This window comes from Kryptolebias marmoratus, linkage group LG15, assembly GCF_001649575.2.
Source record: "Kryptolebias marmoratus isolate JLee-2015 linkage group LG15, ASM164957v2, whole genome shotgun sequence".
Taxonomy (NCBI): domain Eukaryota; kingdom Metazoa; phylum Chordata; class Actinopteri; order Cyprinodontiformes; family Rivulidae; genus Kryptolebias; species Kryptolebias marmoratus.
This window is the reverse complement of record NC_051444.1, coordinates 473,483-495,641: the sequence shown is the minus strand read 5'-3', so window position 1 is coordinate 495,641 and position 22,159 is coordinate 473,483. Positions and strand designations below refer to the sequence as shown.

Here is a 22,159-nt window from a genome sequence, read left to right as displayed (position 1 = left end):
TCTGCCCTCTGTCCTCTGCCCTCTGCCCTCTGCCTTCTGCCCCCTGCCCTCTGCCCCGTGCCCTCTGTCCCCTGCCATTTGCCCTCTGCCCTCTGTCCTCTGCCCTCTGCCCTCTGCCCTCTGCCCTCTGTAGGGACACCTGTAGAGGTGACCCTACAGAGGACATGGGACAGAGGACAGAGGACAGACCAAACAGTGAAGCAAGAGCCGATATGTGAAAAACTCCAGTTTTTAACTGTTTTAAAGGATTTTGTGGAATCCAGATATTTAAACTCCTTCATGAAATCAAACTTCTGATCGGTTCTTTAGACTGAGAGCTGTTCCTGCAGATTTAAGACTTTTTTCTGAGTATAAATAACTCATCTGTGAACAATCTCACATTAACACTCAGACGTACATCTTCAAATAAAGAAACTGGACCAAGAACAGAACCTTGTGGGACTCCAACCTCAAAATAAGATTTATTAGGAATGTATTTTATCTTATCTAAAACAAAATAAATCCTGCAGAAAGAGCTTTTAATAAAGAAGCTGTTCTGCAGAGTATTTATGGTTGGATTTGTAGTTTTCATCTGGTGTACAAATATGAAATAAAACTCCAGTTTAAACCTAAATCAGGAACAACAAGAAGGTCCAGATGGCAGATTTATTTCTTCTGTTTGAGGAGTAAAATAAAAAGTTTGTGTTTGAGATTCTTGGATTTGTCAGGCACAGAGGAGACATGAAGCAGGAACCGTTTAATCTTTGCCAGATTTCATCTGTTTGTGCTTTATTGTTAATAATCCTGACTTTATTCATCCAGATCTTTTATCAGCTTCGACTTGTCTAAACATTTCTTTTCTTAGTAGATATTTTGGTTTTCCCTCCATGAGTGATATTATTTATAACAGTTATATAAAAACAAAGTTCTGTTTCAGAGAATTATCGTCACTAATTAACAAACAAACATTAAATTCATTTTCTGCTCAGAAAGGGTTTTAATCTTCAGGACACTGAAACAAACTGGGATTATTCTGGATTATTTCTGTCATCTGAGCAGATTTACTGCCGAACAGTTTAAAATGATTTTTAAGATATTTATTGTTAGTTTACCAAAGAATAAATGTCAGAACGCTAACCTAATGCTAACACCGAATCTGTCTCTGTTTCATGATCGGCTTTTTAACAAATCCCACCTCCACTTATTAAACATCTTTATTATAAAAGGATAGTTTTCTGCTTTTTGTGATGATAAAGTTTAAGTTTACAGAAACTTTCTGCAAATAAAATTAGCTGTAATCTGTTGATCTTTGATGGATTTGTTTGCATGACTTTAGGACAAAACCTCTGAATGAGATCATACCCTGACTCTTTACAAACATTTGTGCAGAAATATTAAAATGATATTTGAATTCTTTCTACAGAGAAAAACACATTTTTAGTTTGGAACTCAAGCAGCAATCAAAGAAGTGTGGCTTTTAAAACCCAAACCAGTTTTAATTTCAGTCAAACTCTCCATGAGCTCAGCGCCTCTGGAGTCAGAAATCTGAGGAACGTCTTCCCGCCGTAAACATCCAGGATCGTTGGGCGGATCGGGTGCCAGTTGTTGCACAAACATCGTTTTCACCAGGAGTCTTTTTTTAAAGCAACATTCCAGCTTCTGTCAGATCGGAGGAAACGATACGGACACAAAACATCCTGACGGTGACTCAGCTTTTAGTTGTAAACAGAAACAAAAATCTGCTCCCAGAGCCGAAACCTCTGCAGCTCTTTGGCTTTTATTACAGCAAATAGTTTCTTTTCATGAAAGATTTTACACAAAGCAGTCACTTTGAGGCAGACCTTTTACTTTATGATTTTAAAAATCTTTTCTCAGATCTTTTACCCAAATTAGATTCTTCAATTTGTGGCGTCTGGGGGGTCATGAGGTCACAGACCTCCTGAAGAACCTCTGATTTATTTCCTTACAGCCTGTTTTTGGTGCTAAAACCCAAAAGAACTCTTCTATGAGGCTCGGCACCATCAGAAGTACCGGGTACTTATTGGTACTTATCAGTACTTATTGGTACTTATTTGTACTTACTGGTACTTATTGGTACTTACTGGTACTTATTGGTACTTATTGGTATTTATCGGTACTTATTGTAGTTTTTCCAGCTCTGTCTCAGTTCTGGTGCCAGTCCTGGACCTCAGATTTCCAGAACAAAACAGAACCTTTAAACGGGTTCAACAGGTTGTTTTCTTATCGGACCGGGCTAACCGAGGCCTGGGTTTGACCTCTGACCTGCCAGCTGCCATCTTTATTTATGAAGCTCATTAAAACCGAAGAGCAGAACACGTCCAATCTTAAAGGTTTGGATAAATATTCTCATTTATTTATCGTAGAAACAAGAAGAAAACAGAATTAAACAAAGGAAAAAATAGGATTAGAAACTCAAAGGAGAAATCTGAATCAAAAAGTATAAATAATAAAAAAACAAATTTACTTTGAGTTTGTTTCAAAGATACAGATTTATAGAAACTTTTGATAAAAAATATATTCAATAAAACCTTGAAATATATAGTTTGATTTTTTTTTCGTTTAACACCCTAACTTTTAGAAAAACCAGAAGATATCTGAAGCTTTTACTTTTTTATAAATAAACCTTTCAGGTCCTCAGAAAAGTACAAATAAATCCTCTGAGGTTCAGTATTAAACCCTAAAAACTTGTTTCCTGTCAGGATTATTTCTGCTCATGAGCCACAAAACTGCCTCCATTTATATCTATCTATCTATCTATCTGGGACCTACATTCAGGCGTCTGTCCACCTAATTGCTCGTTAACCCCACCGCCTGGCCGGTTCTTACTGTAGCAGTTAGTGGGATCCTGAGTCCCCCTGATGTTCCCAGAGTCATCGATGGTCAGGAACCACTGCGTTCCACTGTACAGCTGGCGAATGCGCACGTCCCCCCCCTCCATGTAGTCGTAGTTCCTGGTGTGGCGCTCGTGTTTGGAGCAGTTCATGATGGCAGCCAGCTGCTCCGGGGTGCAGTCACCGCAGGCCACGTGCACGCTGCCGAACAGGAAGACGGCGTGCAGGTAGAGTCCCGACAGCGCTCGGTGAAGGTTCCATGCCAGCACCCATCTGTGCATTATAATACACTGCTGTGGGGGTCAATGAAACACATACTGAAGAGCGAGCTGCGACCCCCTGACCTCTGACCCCTGCCCTGTAACCTGCAGGTCCTCGTTTCAGGGATTCCTAACGGGAAAACGTTTTCTGGATGGTTTTCAGTTGGTTGGTGAGAAGACTAGTGAAGACGCTGTCTCTCATTAGTCCTCATTTAAGGTCCTCCTGAGACGATAGTCCAACAGTTGGTGTCATAATCCCGGTTAGGAGCACAGGTTGGAGCACACGCCACTAAAAAAAAAAGTTTTATTTACAAATAACAGTCATGACAACACGTGCACTTTAAATAAACCAAAGTGGAATAAAAGCCTGCAGTTCAGTGACCCACCTGAGCTGTGAGGGTCTTCCTTCAGGTCTAAAGTGTCGATGTTAAACCCGCTTCAGTTTCCCTGATCCTCCGTCACCGTGCACTCTGCCTAGATAAATGCCTCCTGCTGACCTCACTTCAGAGCAATTAGATCCCAACCAGTCAGGCGTCCATGGAGGAACACCCTCTGCCTGCCTCGCTGCAGAGTCACTCCCCCCGCAGACATCAGAGGGAGCTCAAATCTCTGTCCTCCACATGCACCTTAACGTGTCATCCTGGGAACATCATAAATAACTTCATATTGTTTGTTTTACAGATCTGACTCACGTTCAGAGTTTATGACGAACCTTTAAAGAATCTGTTTGCTTTTTGTTTGTAACGTCAGTTAATTACTGGTTGTACTTGGCTGTGATTGGTGAGGATTTACTGACTCGAGTGGAAAACTTCAAAGAAGTGATTTCAGTTCTTGTTCTTATGGAGGAAAACAATAAGTTACGGCTGACAGATATCATCTCCAGGTCAGAGGTCACGACCTCCTCACTTCCTGTCAGTTTATCACCTGTCATACTCGTCACCACGGCAGGTCTTCTTCACCTCAGGGACTCTTCCTCCTCAGGTGTTTCACTGAACCAAACTCCATATTATTCCCAAAATAAGGACAGTATCTCCTTTGTCTTGGTGAAGGGATTTGTGTAGTTTGCTGTCAGGGCAGCTCCTGGGGGGCGGGGTTTAACTCCATTTTAAATGGCGTATCAGCCGAATGCCTCAGATCTAGCAGCTAAAACAGCTAAACCATGTGACTAACGTCAACAAAACACAGCTGTGTTGCTGCCAGGATCTGAATGTGACGAATAAAAGTAGTAAATGTGCTGAAGCTGATGCTCTGTGGGAAGCTGCAGCTGATTTCTGGTGTCAGCTGTTCATGAAGTGATAAACTCAGGTCGCTCTGATTGGTCTGATTTAAGGAGACTCCTCCCCCCGCCAGCAAAGGCTTTGCTCTCCATTAAAGAGGAGGCTCCTCCTTTCCCCGCTCCTCATCGTTTCTACCCGGGTCACCCCCCGGCTGACTGAAAAGGAACGCAGCCGTTACCTCGATGGCGGGGGTGCAGCAGCTGCTCCCCAGTGCTTTAAAATGTGTGTGTGTGTGTGTGGGGGGGGGGGGACTTGTGTTTTTGCTGTACTTTTTTGGCCTAAAAGTTAAAGTTTTGTAAATCTCTACTTCTGGTTTTATATTAGCATTTAGCCACAGTTTGTTGAATAAAGAACAAAAAGCTGCTCGCTCCCACCGTGAGGAGGCAGGCGACCCTTCTCTGGTTGGAAAAGGTCGGATTGATCTCTCCGGGTTGGGAGGAGCTGCTTCAGGTGGAGATTTATTCTTGTGTGTAAAGGTAGGGAACTTCATGGAGATTTGCTCTGTTTAGCATTTAGCTGTTGTTTGCTACATTCAGCCTCTGGCCTGCTTGCCTTAGTCCCTCGGCTAGTTGTGAGTATTTTTGTCAGAAGTGCTGCTGCCCCCGGTGCAGTGACGTGAGGATAGTTAACAATTTATTCTTCAGCTCATTTCTCACACTGAGGTTCTCAGTGTAAATTATGAAATGGGTCGGTCCTAAAACAGAACCCTGTGGAACACCAGATCATTGAGTTACACACACTGCTGATGTGTGTGTGTGTTCAGGTAGTTTAGTTTATAGGGGAACTTCCTGCTGCTGTTGGGGGATGAAAGCCCGGCTGCGTCTGCAGTTTGCAGTAGCACAGGAAGTGTGGCGGCCGTGAGGCAGGAACCAGAACCTGCGTGAGCTGAACTCTTTAACTCCATCTGTCTCTCCTTATTGACTCTTTCTGTCTTCTTTTCTTTATCTCTCCGTTTTTCGCTCAGACTGAGGTCAGCTTTCAGAAATCCTACGACTCTTTAATTGATTCCAATTGTTGGATGTTTGTCTGAATGAAGCCAGCAGAGACTCTGAGGGTTCAGATGATTGCAGCTCATCATGACAAACCAGCAGCTCCAGTTTCTGATGTTTATCAGCAGGTTGATATGAATACACTTCTGTTTTTATTTCTCTGTTATTCTTGTGAAACTACACGGTGACAATCAGAATTTTCCTTCAGAATAAAATACCTCATGGGAACAATAATCTGACAGCTGCTGGGACAGGAATATTTAGGATTTATCCCTCCTGGATTGTTAGCGAATGAATCCAGTATTTATTATAGTTTCCACTATTACTGCCGAGTCGTCTGTCTGTGCTCTCAGCTCTAAAAGCATTCCTGGAGAGAGAAGAGCTGCTGAGTGTCTCTGAGTCTCTGTCTTCTAGTGATCCGACGGCAGAATGCGTCGTCTCTGAGGTCACTCTATTCTTAGCGCCCGTTCAGACTGTTTGGATTTAGCTGATGCTTTCTAAATTCCACTATAATTGGGGATCTCTCGGGATCCTTCCAGTGTTGGTTCCAGCTATGAATACCAAACACAGGCGCTCCGCTCTAACACACAGAGACTGGATCAAAGCCTGAAAATCTCACAGAACAACCAGACATTTATACTTTTATTCTTCATGCAGATCAAATCTGTGTTTCAAATGTTGAGACTTTTTGGGCGTGTTAGGAGTTGCTCAAAGAAGAAGAGCGAAGCTGATCTGATCTGTGAAGCATCTTCTCATGTTGTCACCAGAGAACTAAACACAGCAGCTGACCAGAATGGACCTCTGAGGGTCAGGACCTCTGAGGGTCAGGACCTCCCTGAGCTGCAGCTGAAGGACACCAGCTCAGCTTTCAGCTGCAGTCCAGTCTGAGAGCCTGTGAGCAGCGAGTAAACACCTCCGTCCACATCGTACCCACCTCCGTCCACATCGTACCCACCTCCGTCCACATCGTACCCACCTCTGTCCCTGTCCTACCCACCTCCGTCCCTATCGTACTCACCTCTGTCCACATCGTACCCACCTCAGTCCACATCGTACCCACCTCCGTCCCCATTGTACCAACCTCTGTCCAAATCAAATCCACCTCCGTCCACATCGTACCCACCTCCGTCCCCATTGTACCAACCTCTGTCCACATCAAATCCACCTCCGTCCACATCGTACCAACCTCTGTCCACATCGTACCCACCTCCATCCACATCGTACCCACCTCTGTCCCTATCCTACCCACCTCCGTCCCTATCGTACTCACCTCTGTCCACATCGTACCCACCTCAGTCCACATCGTACCCACCTCCGTCCCCATTGTACCAACCTCTGTCCACATCAAATCCACCTCAGTCCACATCGTACCCACCTCCGTCCCCATTGTACCAACCTCTGTCCACATCAAATCCACCTCCGTCCACATCGTACCAACCCCGTCTCCATCATACCCACCTCCGTCCACATTGTACCCACCTCCGTCCACATCGTACCCACCTCCGTCTCCATCGTACCCACCTCCGTCCACATCGTACCCACCTCCGTCCACATCGTACCCACTTCCGTCTCCATCGTACCCACCTCCGTCCCCATAGTACCCACCTCTGTCTCCATCGTACCCACCTCCATCTCCATCGTACCCACCTCTGTCTCCATCGTACCCACCTCCGTCCCCATCGTACCTACCTCCATCTCCATCGTACCCACCTCCGTCCCCATCGTACCCACCTCTGTCTCCATCGTACCCACCTCCGTCCACGGTAAGAACCGGCTGTGTGAATGTTTTTCATCTGACAGGCGACCCGGTCCGGTCTGGGTCAGCAGACCAGAAGAGTTCTGGTTATCTTAGGCCTAAATGTGTTGTTCTGTAGGTTCTTCTTCTCCTAAATGCGCAGAACCGACAGCAGCTTTTCCACCTTCATCAGTGCATTCAGAGTTTCCTGACTTCTTCACAGTAAACAGATTTATTCTCAGTTTGAGCTGTAAATAAAGTGTGATTCGGATCTTTACCAGCAGCCAGGACTTATTTAAAGAAAACTGCATTAAAATAATGATTTGAAATGAATCCTCCAGATAAGAGTTTGTTTTCAGGGAGGTTCCTGTCACGACTAATTTCAGAACTAAAGCTGCTTTTCTCTTCGCCTCTAAATGTTTCCAGATGAGTTTTCTCCTTCTTACCTTCAGAGCGGGTTTCTGCTGGCATGCACCTGGAGGGCAGTTTAGTTTTATTATTTGAATAAAAACAAGATAAAACACAAACCCAACGTGCTTTTTAAAAACAGATTACAGAATAGAGTGCTAATAAAACATCTCGCTGCAGAACTTTACGTTCTGGTTTCATCATAAAAACTACATGAGGGGTTTCAGCCAGCAGGGCGCAACGAACACGCCGAGAGGATTAACTTCAGAGAAACGCTTCAACGTGAGTTAAATGGAGCCCTTAATGAAGCTGGCATGGAGCTCTTCTTCTGGGGTTTGATTAGTGCAGACTCCTCAGAAAATATCAGTTTTATTCTTATTACCCGCCACTGAAAGGTGAAAGGTCAGGGGCCAGTTTATGGCTGGCAGAGTGCATAATGGGTACGCTCAGGTTGGTGCCTCTGGGCTCATTCAGATCCAAAAACAGCCAATTTATTCCTATAATAACAGATGTTTATGAACGTTATCTGTCTGAGGAAGCAGCAGTCTTACAGTTCGAGTTAAACGGATCAAACGTTTGACGGATCTCCGCTCCGACAGCAGAACCACCTTCAGATGGTCCCACTGGCTGCGCTCCATTTACAGCCCGGGTGACAAGGCGGTCAGCCGGGTGGAGGTGGATCGGGCTCATGTCCCTCAGTGATCGGCTGCTCTTCTCTTCTTCATGCTTTCAGAGACATTAATCATCACAGAATAAAACTGGGTTTGGATCCATCAGTGTGAGAACGAGTTAATCTGCAGGTGAAGCAGTTCACAGAACAGTCAAACGTCTTCAGCTGCAGAATAAAAGTTGTTTTTGTTTTTGAACCTTTTTTTGGAAAAAGTCCTGAATCTTCTCCTGACTTTTACTGTAACTCTGAGTCACGCTTCTGTTCGCCGGAGTCTGACTGCAGGAATAATTTATCACTTTTATTTATTAACCCTCTTTACTAAGAGCTGAGAAGTTCATGGAAATATAAGGTTTCTAAACAGACTAAAGGTTTATCAGCTTTTTATTGAATCCTTACAGCATGTTTGTCTGGGAGGGATGGGATGGATCTGAGTCAGAAGATGCTGAGACATCCGTCTCACTGGAAGGACAGATGTCTCTAATATCAGCAGTGGGACAAACCCTGTTTCTCTGTGTCTCCGTCTCTTCTCTTACTTTCATTCTTCTTCTGGTGCGGTTTGAGGTCAGTTTCCTGGTGTTTCATTAAATTCCTCCATCAGCTGTGAAGCTGAGTCATCGGATGAGCTGGACGTCTTCGTGTGGAGAACAGGTGTTTGGACACTGTCCACGTGTGAGACGGGCTGTCCTGAGGTGCCGTCGTCTTCCTGAACGAAACAAACAGCTGAAGCCTCCGTGGCGACAGGTGTTTGTGTTTACCTGAGACACCTGGGGGGGAGGGGGTAACTGGAGCAACATTTTAAACAGTTACTAAACTTCCAGTTAACTCTGTCAGATATTCAGTTTCACAGAAATGAACTTTTCACTGTAAGATGTTTTAGTGTAAAAATATCCTGGGTAACTGGTGTTTTTATCCAGCTCTTACTGTGTGTTTGTGAACACGTGGTAATGAAGGGTCTTAAACCATCGGCCTGAAAGTTGCTGTGCTTCAGACACGACGAGTGTCACTAAATTAAGCTCTCGGACCGAACCGATCAGTCCTTCCCAGGATCGGGGCCCGTAGCTCAATGTGCTTCCACTCAGCCCGTATCTCGAGTTGCGTGAGAGATTTCCATATCTCACACACTCTTGTAAATCACAATTGAACAGTAGTAACTCAGAGAAAGAACTCCAAACACGTCTGTTTCCAATTTGTGCCCGGGGGTCCCGCCAAGACCGGGGGAGCCTCAGAGACCACCCCCTCACTGCAGATTTACGGGCGCCGTCACCTCTCAGGACTGCAGGAGTGCCGGCCCGGCTCCCACGGCTGGGGGGAGGGGGGGTCAGAGGACTGGGACAAACACAACACAGAACCAGGAACTCACTTTAACACTTTGTCAAAAACCCTTCAGATTTGTTCAGTAATTATTCTATTTGTCTTTGAATATTACCACCCTGGTCTGGTTCTGTCTAATCCCAGAAACTAATCTCTAATCTGTCAGAAAACACCTCGTCCACACGCTTGGATTAAACTTTATTGTCCTCACTCCAAGTCCTGAAAGCCTCTAATGAAACAGAGACGTCTCATCTTTATTTTCCTGTAATCTGACTTTAGGTCAGTTTCTGGTTTCTCGGTTAAAAAACAACCTTCAGTAAAAACTCTGACCTTTCCTGTAAAGAACAGTGTGGATTAAAACACCTCAACTCACTGGTTATTTAACATTTTATCAGCCGTGCCGAGAGGATTAAAGAGTCTGACGGATTAAATGTCTCCACAGGAAGCACAGCAGAGCGCGGTCGGATGGCACTGAGCCGTCTCCGGTTTCTGCTGGCTTTAAAAGAAAATCCTGATAACTCAGCTGTGAAGACAAATGATGCAGATTTATTCCGTTTGTCGTAAGAAACGCGGTTTTCTTTGTTTGACCTGAGAGAGTCACTGTTCCTCCGAGCTTTCTGTGTTAAACCAATAAAAAAGCATCAAAGCGAAGCAGAATAAAGTTTCTGAGTAAATGGAGTTTATGACTCGGAGTCGGCCTTTTCCTGAGTTTTCATGTCAGCTGAGATCCTCTCCAGACCACCACAGCCCTGAGGAGGAGGAGGGCGATGAAGAGGACTGATGGATAAATCCCAGACTAATCCCAGAATAACTGATGCTTTTTTAAAGCCTGTTTTGTGTTTGCAGCAGTATGAGACACAACAGGCAACATGGAAACCATATTTGTGTTTCTGAAGCATGTATGCTTCTGTGGCTGCAGGTTTACTCGACATGTTGGGACTTTACTGACTGTCAGAGGGTACAGTTTTAAACTTTGAAGGACTTTTCATGGATGCTGGTTAAATCGTACCCAGAGTTTGTTTTTTTACCATCCATGCAGTCACAAGGTGCACACAATCAAACTGCTTTATTTCATAATTAACATTATTATATACCATAACTAATGATCTTATCTCTGTAAGAGATATTTATTTAAAAACAGGAAGTGTGTGTAAATTCTTTGTGCCATGGATGGATTTATTTTTCTGTGATGATGTTTAATTATTTTACATTAATATATTTTCTTTCCCTCTTCTTCCTGCTGCAGGATCCAGGTTGATCCCAGGATGGGAACTTCTCCACCTCCTGGGATCAGTCCTTCCTTTCTGTCCTCCCTGAGCTCACCTGAGGACACCTGGGTCACTGTTGGACAGGTAACCCGGCCCACCTGGAGCAGGTGGTACCAGAACCACCAGCAGAACCACCGTCAGGAGTGGATCAGGGCTCTCTCCTTTGCAGAGAGCACTTCTGCTTTTAGTCAAACTTTATAAACTGTGAAACTTTCACATGATTTGAGCAGAAATGCATTTAAAGATTCTTCAGATCCAGAGAAGTTCAGAAACGCAGATGTGCAGACCTGACCACGCTGGTAGTAACAAGAAAAAAACTTTTACTGGAGTAGATTAAATCATCTAACTGTGAAGGCTGAGGTATGAAACGGGCCGGGCCGACAGCTTCTCCTCGTGATACGAAGTGACCAAAGCTGCAAAGGTCAATTCGAAGGAGGCCCGAGTTGAGTCCTCCGGACTGGTTGAGCTCAGGTTTCTGAGATGATCTCTTAGATTTGACACTGAAAACCTTTAGACTGAACCATATCTCACCAACCTTTCTGAGTCTGTGTGTTTGAATCACCATGAGACTGAACTTTTACCAAGATCCACCACGTCCTGATCAGCAGGACCTCACAGGAGTAATTTGCTGTTCTTCTGTTTATGCAGTAATTGAATCTGCCATTGTAATATTTTATTTCAGCTTTCAGTGGTCCAGTAGTAACAACACGGGCCTGACAAGTCTTTGGCTGATCAGAACCCACAATGACTGGTTGGTGGAGTAAACAGGGGGTTGTGGACCCACACACCGAGCTGGTGTGGGACGTGAGGAGAACTCTGTAAACCACCCAGAATAATTCACGAGGGAAGGTCAACACCGCCTCACGCATGCAGCTTTTACAGGCATGTTAACGGAGTTCTTGGAACTGTTTAAAACTAATTAGTGATCACAGCACGAAGACAGGTGGTAAACAAACAAACAAAGGAGGGTTGTTGGTGGATGAGCCTCTGATGTGAAAAAGCCTGAATATTTGGGTTTACACTGGAGCTAAGTGGGAACAGAGGGTGGTGGACTCATGTTTGCTTTTCATTTTCAGCTCTGGCACAGATTCAGGCCACCTTGAAGAATCTGAAAAGTATTATGCAGGATAGTTGGTGAAAAGTGCAGCCTGTATAGGATGTCAGAGCGGCGTGCCTCACAGCCAGGCGGACGCAGAGGGAGGAGGGACGGTGGAGGAGATATCGTGCGAGAAGAGCAGAAACTGAGACGAGCAGGAGTTCAGCGTGCCCTCTTCAATAGGACGTCTCAGTTACCAGCAGCTTGTGGATGTGTTTGGTTTCAGAGAAACAAAGGCGTCCTCAACCAGTGATGTAACTCAGAGCGTTCGAACCTTCACGGCTGCCTGACACATCATCTTTTGCATGCAAGGCCTGCAGACAGGCTTCCCTCTCCTATTGTCTGTTCCACACGCAGCTTCTGAACGTGCACACGCAGAGGTCACGCATGTAGAAACTCCATCCATCCTGAGCTCATGCTGCTCGCGGTGTGGTATGAGTGTGACCTGACGTGTGCTTTAATGGGAGCTTCATGAAGATGTGTGGAGGTCAAACATCTGCTCTGGTCTCTCCTCTGATTGGACAGAGCTGACATGTTACTGAGGAGAACGCTTTGAGCTTTTCTCTCAGGTCATTGCTTTGGTGACGAGCTCTAAAGGAATTAAAACTAACCTTTCATGCTCTGTTAGCTCTCGGAGTATGTGTTGGGGATGACTCCCAGCTACTACCAGCTACTACTTAACTCTGAATGAGTTAAAATCACTGTGTCTCCATCATCTGCTGGTTGAGCTCAGGGTGAATGAAGGTCAGCATGTGGAGCCATTTCATCAGTAATTTGCTTGTCATTCCTCTGCTGTGAGAACCATCTTTACCTGGACATGAAAGAATCCATTCAGCCTGTTTTCCACATGTGAGTGTGTTTCTGTGCAGTGGAAACGCTGAGGTTAGTCCTAGGATGGGAACTGCTGCTCAAAAAACCTTTGGCCATCATCCAGGACGTCTCCGAGGAGAAGAACCGAAGCTCAGGTTGGTCAGAAGAGCTACATTATATTCCCTTTAATAACTGAACTTCAGGGGAATATTCTGTGAAATATTAGCTCATTAGATGAGGTCATCTTACAGTAATCGTTTCTTGACAGCAATCATTAGAGATCCTCAGCAGTGTACCTCGTCTCTCACGCTAACATGCTGATACTATTTAAAGCCAGCTTCTCATCTTTCTCTGCTAATACGAACCAACAAACAGGCCTGAAAGCATCTCACAGCTCCAGCTGATTATATAACTGATTCTTTCTGCGCCATAAATAAACTCAGCATCCCATCTGATGATGCTCCCTCCGCTCTGCAGAAAAGCAAGTGCAGTTTCTGAGTATCTTCCTGGCCGTCGGACCACCTGCAGCCTGCCCGTGTCTTGCTTTGTGCCAGTGAAGACATAAAGTAAATGAACTCCAGGCCTGCGAGCCGAAGTCTGCAGGATTGTTACGGCTGGAGTGTAATGAGAAAACGGCACGCTCTTCCTGCGCTCTACACAACCATCATTAGGCAACAGATCTGCTCAGCGCTCGCATGCTAAGCTCTCATTTTCAGGCCTGTGTGTGTGTGTGTGTGTGTGTGTGTGTGTGTGAATTATCTGGATGTCATCACAGCCACAGAAATCAGGGCCTGATAGGATCTTCCCCTCTCCATCCCGAGCCAGAGTCACGACAGCCAAGGGTCTCCTCTGCCCACACACACACACACACACACACACACACACACACTGCAGCACACTTCCACGTTTTTGGGGTAAACATCTCCAGATTGGTGAAGTGAGATGGAATTCCCACCTTTGTAGGAACCGAGCCCAGAACCATTTGTTAACCCTCGTCTCTGCCGACTCCTAACTCCTTACAGATTCTAACTTTGGATTTCTATATTAGGTTACACACACACACACACACACACACACACACACACACACACACACACACACCTGTTTCTAAGGGTCTTAACTGCAAAATAAAAAGTCTGACCACATTGTCTCATATTTTCAGAACAAATTACGTCCCGTGTTGTACAACTTGTACAAACTGTTTGTGGTGAGAGTTTAAGTTCATGTTGACAGATTACATCACGGGGTCAAACTCAGGGCTCGTGGGCCAAATCTGGCCCTCTGGATAATATTTGAAGTGCATCAGATCCAGCCCACCAACCTGTGACAGACTGAGGCTGAAATGGTAAAAAACTTTTGCGTGTTCACAACACGCTGGTGTCATTCTGTTAGAGACTCCATCTTGAATCCTGGTCACCAGTCATGCAAATCACTCTCCCTCCCCTCCCTCCTGAGGGTCAGCAGGGTGTTTGTTGAGATGTTTTTGTGTGAAGACGCTCCAGATCCAGGGCTCAGATCAGGTTTTGTTTCATCTTCTTCCCTCTTATCTTCATCAGTTTCTGACTTTCATGGAACCACAGAAGAAGAAAAAGTTGGAGGAACTATTTGTTCTTCTAATTCCTGTCCTTACTGGGCCGTCACCACAGCGTGATCTGAGCTGGTTTCTGCATGCTCAGTTTCCTGTTATTGTCTCTGTTTATGATCTCTGCGATGGAAACGGTTCTGTGAGCGAATATTTGTGTGTTCATCTTCATCTAACCTGGGGTTCACAGCGGAGCATCCGTCTCCAGGGACAAATAAAACTTCTAGCAACACACAGACTTACTGTCCAAACATAAGTAAAGCTCGGCTCAACAAAAGGCCATTATTGAAATGTCCTTTAGTTCCATTTAAGCTCCTCGTTCTGCAGCTTCCATCCAGTGGAAACTAACTGTGGGAAACTTCTCCTGCCTCCTGAGATCAACAGCCTCCATTCATGATGTTAGTGATGAGAAGTAGATCCTGGATGTATCTGAGGAGCTTCAGGTTTATCCTGAACCTTTCTGCAGCTTCTTTTTCTCAAACCTCTGCGCACCTAAAAACCTGATATGAAGCCTTATATTCCAACAGCCACCTCCTCTCACCTGCAGGCCCCATCGGAGGCGCAGTGTGTTTGTGAGTGTGCACAGCTGCAGGAACCATCACAGCTCTGGAGCTTGGATTTCAGCCCCACATCATGGAGGTTGTTGCAGAAAATTGGGACACGCTTCAACATACCTTGTAAAAATAAGAACAGCAACAACTAAACAGAAAAAACAACATGGCTAGTCACGCATGTTGCATTAGCGGAAAAGTGAAAGCAGCCATGATGGCCTGATGGTGAGGCTGCACGAAGTGTGTGTGTGTGTGTGTGTGTGTGCAGCACAAGTGTTAACAGCATCATGTGATATAAGATCTGAGGTCGTCGTAAAAACAGCTGCAGGTGAAGAAATTATACAACCGCCTGCAGGTCTTCAGCAGCAATTATTACAAAAAAAGATCTGCTTTAATATATTCATCATGTTTAATAGCTTCCATTTAGATACTTACTGAACTAAATTATCTGATGCAGCTGTTTGTTTCTGATTGACGACTGAAGAAGCTGAAACTGAGCTGAAAGCTAAAAGCAGCAAAAACCCTGAAAGTTTTACAATTCTGTCAAAACCTATAAGTAGTGGTAACTAAAAAATGAAAACACTAGCTAAAAGCTAAATGTAACAAAGGATTAGCTGAATTTAGCAAAACATTAGCTTTCAGCTATAATCAGCATTAATAGAATGACCAGTAGCAGTTCTGAAGAGAGCTCAGTGTATTTAATTAGGAATAATATTTGTAAATAAAGTTAAATAGTTAGAAAAGTATAAAAGTCAGAGCAGCTGTCTCCTGAATGAATGGCTGAAACAGCCTAAAGTGTGTTTTTATTTCTTTATGTCTTTAGAGTTCAGGTAACCTGTTCAATTAACAACATGCTGACAGACACTCTTATTAAGAGCTCTAATTCAACAAATGAATCATTTTAATTCAAGTTTTCTGTAGAAAATTTAACCTCCTGAGTTAAAACCACCCAGTGCTGGTTGTTTTCCACCCAGCAGGTTTGAGAGTGCATATTAATTAATATTTAATATCAATAAAATGTAAAGATTATCGTATTATGAGCAGTTGTTAATATGCTGCAGATTAAACACTGTTGCTATATATTTGACTCCTAAATATATAATAATTTTACAAGAAGACGTAGGTTGTGGTTAATCCACTTTAAGTTCTGTTGGTATGGTTTATCCTAAAGAGAATGTGTGTTTGATGAATGTACGGTTCAAAATGTAGGTAAAATATTAACAAACAAACAAAGTTTATTTAAAAAACAGTATTTATAGATTAAAGTGTGCTTTAAGGCACATAATGAGAAATTAAACAAAGAAAAACAAGTATAATCGTTAATATCATTAATGTGGAAACACCAGATGTAGATATAAAAACAGATAGATAGATAGATAGATAGATAGATAGATAGATAGATAGATAGATAGATAGATAGATAGATAGATAGATAGATAGATAGATAGATAGATAGATAGTTGGTGAGGTCAGGTGGTCTGCGGCTGAAACAGAAGAAGAAGAAGAAAAAAGGTCAAATAGCGCCATCTATGGACGGAAACGTGTCTCTGCTCCTCCCCGCAGCGACTCGCCGCCTCCCCGCTGCAAAACAAATCACAGGCCGGAACCCCCGATTGTCCCTCAAAAAGGACAAATATCCGCGTCGAGATGTCTGACATGGAGGATGATTTTATGTGCGATGATGAAGAAGATTACGACCTGGTATTTAAAACAAATATGATTAATTTTACTGGTATATTTTAAGGATTTCTAACAGCGAAGTGCCGACAGCCCGGCTAGCTTAGCCGATGCTAACTTAGCTGATGCTAGCCGCTAGCTAACACCAGGCTGTCAGGGGATACTGATTGTTAGCTTCCTAGCTCGCTAGTAGATACCATTCAGCTGAGAAATGTTAGTAAACAATAACCCTGTCTGATAGCCAGTTCTGTGTGTATTTAATCTGATTTAAAGGACAGGATGGAAGCTAGCTGCACATTAGCTCATGCCTGGTTCCTGCAGGCTAGCATCAGCTGTGCCTGCTAAGAGTTTTTAGCTAACCTTGTTTTGAAATCAGTTTTGTGATTTGGATTTTTAAACGTTCTTGTTCCTAAACTAAGGAATACTCAGAGGACAGTAACTCGGAGCCAAACGTGGACCTGGAGAACCAGTATTATAACTCCAAAGCCCTGAAGGAGGACGATCCTAAAGCAGCTCTCAGCAGTTTCCAAAAGGTGGAGCTGTACTCATAACATCAGACTGTTCTGCTCTGTGTGGCTATAAATGATTAAATATATATATTGTTTCTGTTCAGGTGTTGGAACTAGAGGGAGAGAAAGGCGAATGGGGGTTCAAAGCTCTTAAACAGATGATTAAAATCAACTTTAAGTTGGTAAGTTTCATGACATGATAATTCAGGGTTTGTTGTGAACTGATCCCATCAGAGCAGAGTTATTGTTTCTGTGCTTCTCAACCCTGCAGACCAACTTTCCAGAGATGATGAACAGGTACAAGCAGCTCCTCACGTACATCCGAAGTGCTGTCACCAGGAACTACTCTGAGAAGTCCATCAACTCCATCCTGGACTACATATCTACCTCTAAACAGGTATGGGTTAAAAGATGCCTACAGTGTCGTCTTTGCTGCACATCTTAAACCCGTTCCTGTCTTGGGTTATGTGAGCAGATGGACTTGCTCCAGGAGTTCTACGAAACCACCCTGGAGGCTCTGAAAGATGCAAAAAATGACAGATTGTGGTTTAAAACCAACACAAAGGTAAGATTTATCTTCTGCATCTGTTCCTCTGACATGTTTATTTTCTGAAACAGACCCTTGAATTTATTTGGTTCTTTTTTTTTGTAGTTGGGAAAGTTGTACTTGGAAAGAGAAGAATATGGAAAACTGCAAAAGATTCTGAGGCAGCTTCACCAGTCATGTCAGGTGGTTAAATTCTTCTCGTTTATGTTACTGTTAGTTTTCTTTGTTTTCATGTGTGAAGAGCAGAGATTGTTTCTGCTCACATGAAGGTTCTGAAATGTGTTGCAGCTGTTTAACATGTTAGCTGAACCATTCTGCTTTAGAACATGAACTCACTCAATCAGAGACCATCACTGATTTAAACATAGATGTGGATCTGACTCGTGACGTATTACCTGGGTTCTGTAATTCCAGACAGACGACGGGGAGGACGACCTGAAGAAAGGCACCCAGCTGCTGGAGATCTACGCTCTGGAGATCCAGATGTACACGGCCCAGAAAAACAACAAGAAGCTAAAAGCATTGTACGAGCAGTCGCTGCACATTAAATCTGCCATCCCTCATCCGCTCATTATGGGCGTTATTAGAGGTAAACTTTGTTTTAGAGGTGTAGTTTAACAGTTTAACAGAACAGTAATTAGTCGTGGCATGGGTCCAACGTGGTAACTTGTTCTCCTTGGTCCCGTTCAGAGTGTGGAGGGAAGATGCATCTGAGGGAGGGGGAGTTCGAGAAAGCTCACACAGATTTCTTCGAGGCCTTCAAAAATTACGACGAGTCTGGAAGCCCGAGAAGGACGACCTGCCTGAAGTACCTGGTGTTAGCCAACATGCTGATGAAGTCAGGAATCAACCCCTTTGACTCTCAGGAGGTATGAAAGCTGTCCTGCCGTCCTCTGTGGCAGTGAGAGGTGTTTTTATAGACTTAAACTTTTCAGAACTTTTATTTCTTCTTTAAAGGCCAAACCATACAAAAACGACCCCGAGATCCTCGCGATGACGAACTTAGTAAGGTGAGCGTCTGTGAGTGCCAGCGTTTCCAGAGATAACAGACTCATTTATGATTCGTGCTTCTATTTTAGGATTTTATTACCTCAACAGTAAAGCCTTGTCACCACACCCTGACCTGTGATATTTCCATAAAAAGTGTCGTGTTTAGGATGAGGGGGCCGTCACAGAGACGGGGAATAAAGTTTAATGGGATCTGTTTCCTTTTTCAGCGCCTACCAGAACAACGACATCACCGAGTTTGAGAAAATCTTAAAAACAAACCACAGCAACATAATGGACGACCCGTTCATCCGAGAGCACATAGAGGGTGAGCGGCGACTTCCTGCTGCACGAGAAACAGGTTTCTAACGCAGGTCACTGATTCTGTGACGTTTTGTTCCAGAACTGCTGCGAAACATCAGAACTCAGGTTCTTATCAAGCTCATCAAACCGTACACAAGAATACACATCCCCTTCATTTCTAAGGTCAGTTCATGAGCATGAACGCTTTCACTTCAGGAGAAAAAAGGATTATTTATATTCTAACAGCTGAAGACTCAAAGTTTGATCTGTGGATGAATGTTAAACTAAAACAAAGACTGAAGTTCAACAACCTGTTTGTTCCTGTTTCTGTGAGAATGACTGCTTTGGGCTTCACTTTCCTCACAGTTATGGTCTTAAATGTCACTTTAAGTTTTCTCACAGAATAAATCTGATAGCATTCGGTGATAATTGACAGGACATCAGATAAGATCTGCAGGTTTTCAGCCTGTCTGGTCTGTCGTAGTTTACCTGGTCCACAGGTGAGCTGCAGTAACACCTGAGTTTGTTCTCGTCCTTTCAGGAGCTGAACATCGACGTGTGCGACGTGGAGAGTCTGCTGGTGCAGTGCATCTTAGATAAGTACGTTTGTGTTGTGTTCTGAGAAGAAAAACGCCTCCTTCCTGTTAACCAAACGTTTCCTCATAGTTGGAGTGTTTTGGTCGTCAGGTGAAATGATTTCAGATCTTTAAGGTGTGACGAACACCGTTGGAATTTAAACCCCAGGTGTGTTTTTATTTTCAACCTGAGTCAGAAACCCCTTCAGTGATGTGCAGAGTCATGTTTCAGCTGGACTTTCTCCTGAGGAAGCAGGAAGCCAGCTTTCGTTGTCTTTGTGTCTCTGATCTGCCTGCGGGACGGTCCGAGCAGAAAGTCCTGAGTTTAGCTGTCTGAAACCCCAGCTGTGACTTATTTCTGACCTCTGTCTCGCAGCACCATTCATGGACGCATCGACCAGGTCAACCAGCTGCTGGAGCTGGATTACCAAAAGAGAGGAGGCGCTCGCTACACAGCTTTAGACAAATGGACAAATCAGCTGAACTCCTTGAACCAAGCCATTGTCAGCAAGCTGACATGATGTCGACCGGCATGTTTGAACGCATCCGTAAAGTTTGCTGCTGCGCTTCTTCAGCTATAATCGCTCAGACGAGGATTTTAACGGAGACTCCACAGAACCCACGGCCGTGTTGAAAGTGTTTTTATTTTGTCCCGATGAGAAGAAATCACTGACCCCCGTTTGTTTTTCATGTTGTTTGGCAGATTCTTCCATGTGCTGCAGACAAACGTCTCACTTCTACACAAACATCAGAAAAATCAAAAGTTGCGTTTTCATGTATAATGTTGCCTGTTGGTAATAAATTTCTCTCAGCACTAAAAGAAATCAGCTGTTTTTGAAGTGTGCAGTCAGCTCAACATAAAGTTTAAACACAAAAAACACTTTATTGATTTCACTTTAACTTCTGGAAAACCTCAAATATTTAGTTTGTTTTAGTGTTTGGTCTACATCATAGGTGCAAACAATCTCATTTGTAAACAGTCATACTTTCTTAATACTTGTGCTTTATGAATCAAACTTTCTGACTAAATGTTGGTTTTCCAATAAATATGTCATTTAAAAACCTTTAAATGTGGTTTTCAGAACTGGCTGAAGTTCTGTGTAAATTTAATGAAAGTTAAATGTTTTACTGATGTTCCCGCAGTCAGGAATGTTTGGAGTATTTTACAGGTTGGACAAGTTTGGAAAACCTTTTTTTTTTAAGATAAACTCAGATCTGTTTTTAATGAATAACTCAGACTGCGAAGTGATTTTCAAACGTTTTAAAGAGTTCTATAGAAATGTTTAGAAACAGCTCTAAGTTTATTAATGTGTGCTTCTAAAGTCTGGCTTTTAGGAAAGGAAATAAAGAAATGACTTCATATTTGCTCAGTGAGACTTTGGATCTCACAAAGATTAAATTAGTGCTTTAAAAACTTTATTTTCCATCTGTTGTATTCTCTGTGTAACAGATCCATATCACCAGGACTCACTAAAACAAGCAGCTAGTTTAAGTTTTTATATTTGCAGTAAATGTTTGTCTTTGGGTGTCAGAAATTGAAGACAAACAATTTAAATTTATAAAAGCGGAAAAGATGGAAGAACTGTATTTTTTTCAGCTTGATATAATTTAACTCTCCTTAATTACCTTTTTTCCAGTGCTAAATTATTTAAACCGTATAGTAAAACCTGCTGGGTGAGTGTGGGTTTGATTAAAACAGTTTTTATGATCAGAATTGTTTAAAAACAGATGTTTTCGCGCTTCGCGGTTTTCCGTCAGTCGGACCTTTTTGGCCCTCGGCGGTCGCCCTTCCAGGTGACTCCCATTTCCTCGCGCACAGCAGTTTGTGCTCCGCTGCGGGTCGCTCCGAGCCTCTCCGAGCCTGTCCTGCTGGTTCCCGGGGTGAAAATGAGTAAATCCAGGTTGAAATGCTGACGCTCCGGTGGCGCTGAGCGGCGGACATGGACGCTGGGGACGTGAAGGTACGGCTCCGGGTTTCTGCTCCCGCTAACACCGCCTGAGCTCCGGGAAACACGGCGGCGTTACCGAGGCTAAAACAGCCTTCAGGTCGGTAAAGAGGCAGCTGTAGTTCTGGGACACAAACAGTTACTTTAGTTTCTGTCGACGGAAACGATCCGGATTGTGATTGCCCGCGGCAGCTCCTGGTTTGGGTTTAAGCTAACAGTAAATAAAAACCGAGCCGTTTTAGCTCAGGTTTAAAATAAATCACCGAGTATCTGTTGGAGTGTTTGTGTGTTAGCTGAAGCTAACTTTAAACGAGCTGCTGTTTAATTAGTTTTAATGGGTTTAATGTGGAGGAAGAGTAGCGGTGATGAAGGCTGTCAGAGGAATGCTGTGTGGAGCAGGAAGGTCTGGTTCTGCTGCGTGTCTGACATTCCTCTGACACCAGAAAGGCCACTTTGGTTCCGATCAGCTTTAAAGACAACACGGGTTAAAAATAACTCCAGGTTCGTGTTCTGTTGGGTTAAATAACTCCAGGTTCAGGTTCTGTTGGGTTAAATAACTTCAGGTTCAGGTTCTGTTGGGTTAAAGAACTCCAGGTTCAGGTTCTGTTGGGTTAAAGAACTCCAGGTTCTGTTGGGTTAAAGAACTCCAGGTTTGTGTTCTGTTGGGTTAAATAACTCCAGGTTCAGGTTCTGTTGGGTTAAAGAACTCCAGGTTTGTGTTCTGTTGGTTTAAAGAACTCCAGGTTCGTGTTCTGTTGGGTTAAAGAACTCCAGGTTCGTGTTCTGTTGGGTTAAAGAACTCCAGGTTCAGGTTCTGTTGGGTTAAA

General features: G+C 43.7%; 3 protein-coding genes across 4 annotated transcripts in view; 2 read left to right on the top strand and 1 right to left on the bottom strand.

Annotated features, from left to right (window-relative positions):
- The window catches only part of fgf7 (fibroblast growth factor 7), a 6,641-nt gene extending 2,980 nt beyond the window's left edge, over positions 1-3,661 (bottom strand). The window contains exons 1-2 of the mRNA XM_017434541.2: positions 3,478-3,661; positions 2,827-3,380 (exon numbers count right to left, since the gene is read on the bottom strand). Coding sequence (XP_017290030.1) covers positions 2,827-3,112 — 286 coding nt within the window. The 5' untranslated portion in view covers positions 3,113-3,380; positions 3,478-3,661. The remainder of the gene's footprint in view (positions 1-2,826; positions 3,381-3,477) is intronic.
- A 12,662-nt stretch (positions 3,662-16,323) lies between these two features.
- Positions 16,324-20,210, top strand: cops2 (COP9 signalosome subunit 2). 2 transcript variants are annotated; one of them, XM_017434529.3, is made up of 13 exons: positions 16,324-16,489; positions 16,885-16,998; positions 17,079-17,156; positions 17,246-17,371; positions 17,450-17,539; positions 17,627-17,704; positions 17,936-18,110; positions 18,212-18,390; positions 18,479-18,531; positions 18,739-18,836; positions 18,912-18,994; positions 19,353-19,411; positions 19,763-20,210. In XM_017434529.3, exons 1-13 carry the CDS (start codon positions 16,436-16,438, stop codon positions 19,905-19,907), a joined length of 1,332 nt encoding a protein of 443 aa, XP_017290018.1. In that variant the 5' UTR covers positions 16,324-16,435; the 3' UTR covers positions 19,908-20,210. The 2 variants fall into 2 exon arrangements, with proteins under 2 accessions (XP_017290018.1, XP_017290016.1); XM_017434527.3 differs by having other exon boundaries at positions 17,447-17,539.
- Positions 20,211-21,211: 1,001 nt separating this feature from the next.
- Positions 21,212-22,159, top strand: part of secisbp2l (SECIS binding protein 2-like) — a gene marked incomplete in the record, with an annotated part of 13,854 nt that continues 12,906 nt past the window's right edge. The window contains 1 exon segment of the mRNA XM_037979999.1: positions 21,212-21,347. Within this exon segment, the coding sequence (XP_037835927.1) occupies positions 21,327-21,347 (21 nt within the window).

Excerpts from the sequence above, each read along its gene's own strand:
- cops2 (XM_017434527.3), top strand. The coding sequence starts at position 16,436 with ATGTCTGACATGGAGGATGATTTTATGTGCGATGATGAAGAAGATTAC. Across the intron at positions 18,111-18,211 it reads CATTATGGGCGTTATTAGAG|AGTGTGGAGGGAAGATGCAT; the intron begins GTAAACTTTGTT and ends GGTCCCGTTCAG. Across the intron at positions 18,837-18,911 it reads CATCCGAGAGCACATAGAGG|AACTGCTGCGAAACATCAGA; the intron begins GTGAGCGGCGAC and ends GTTTTGTTCCAG.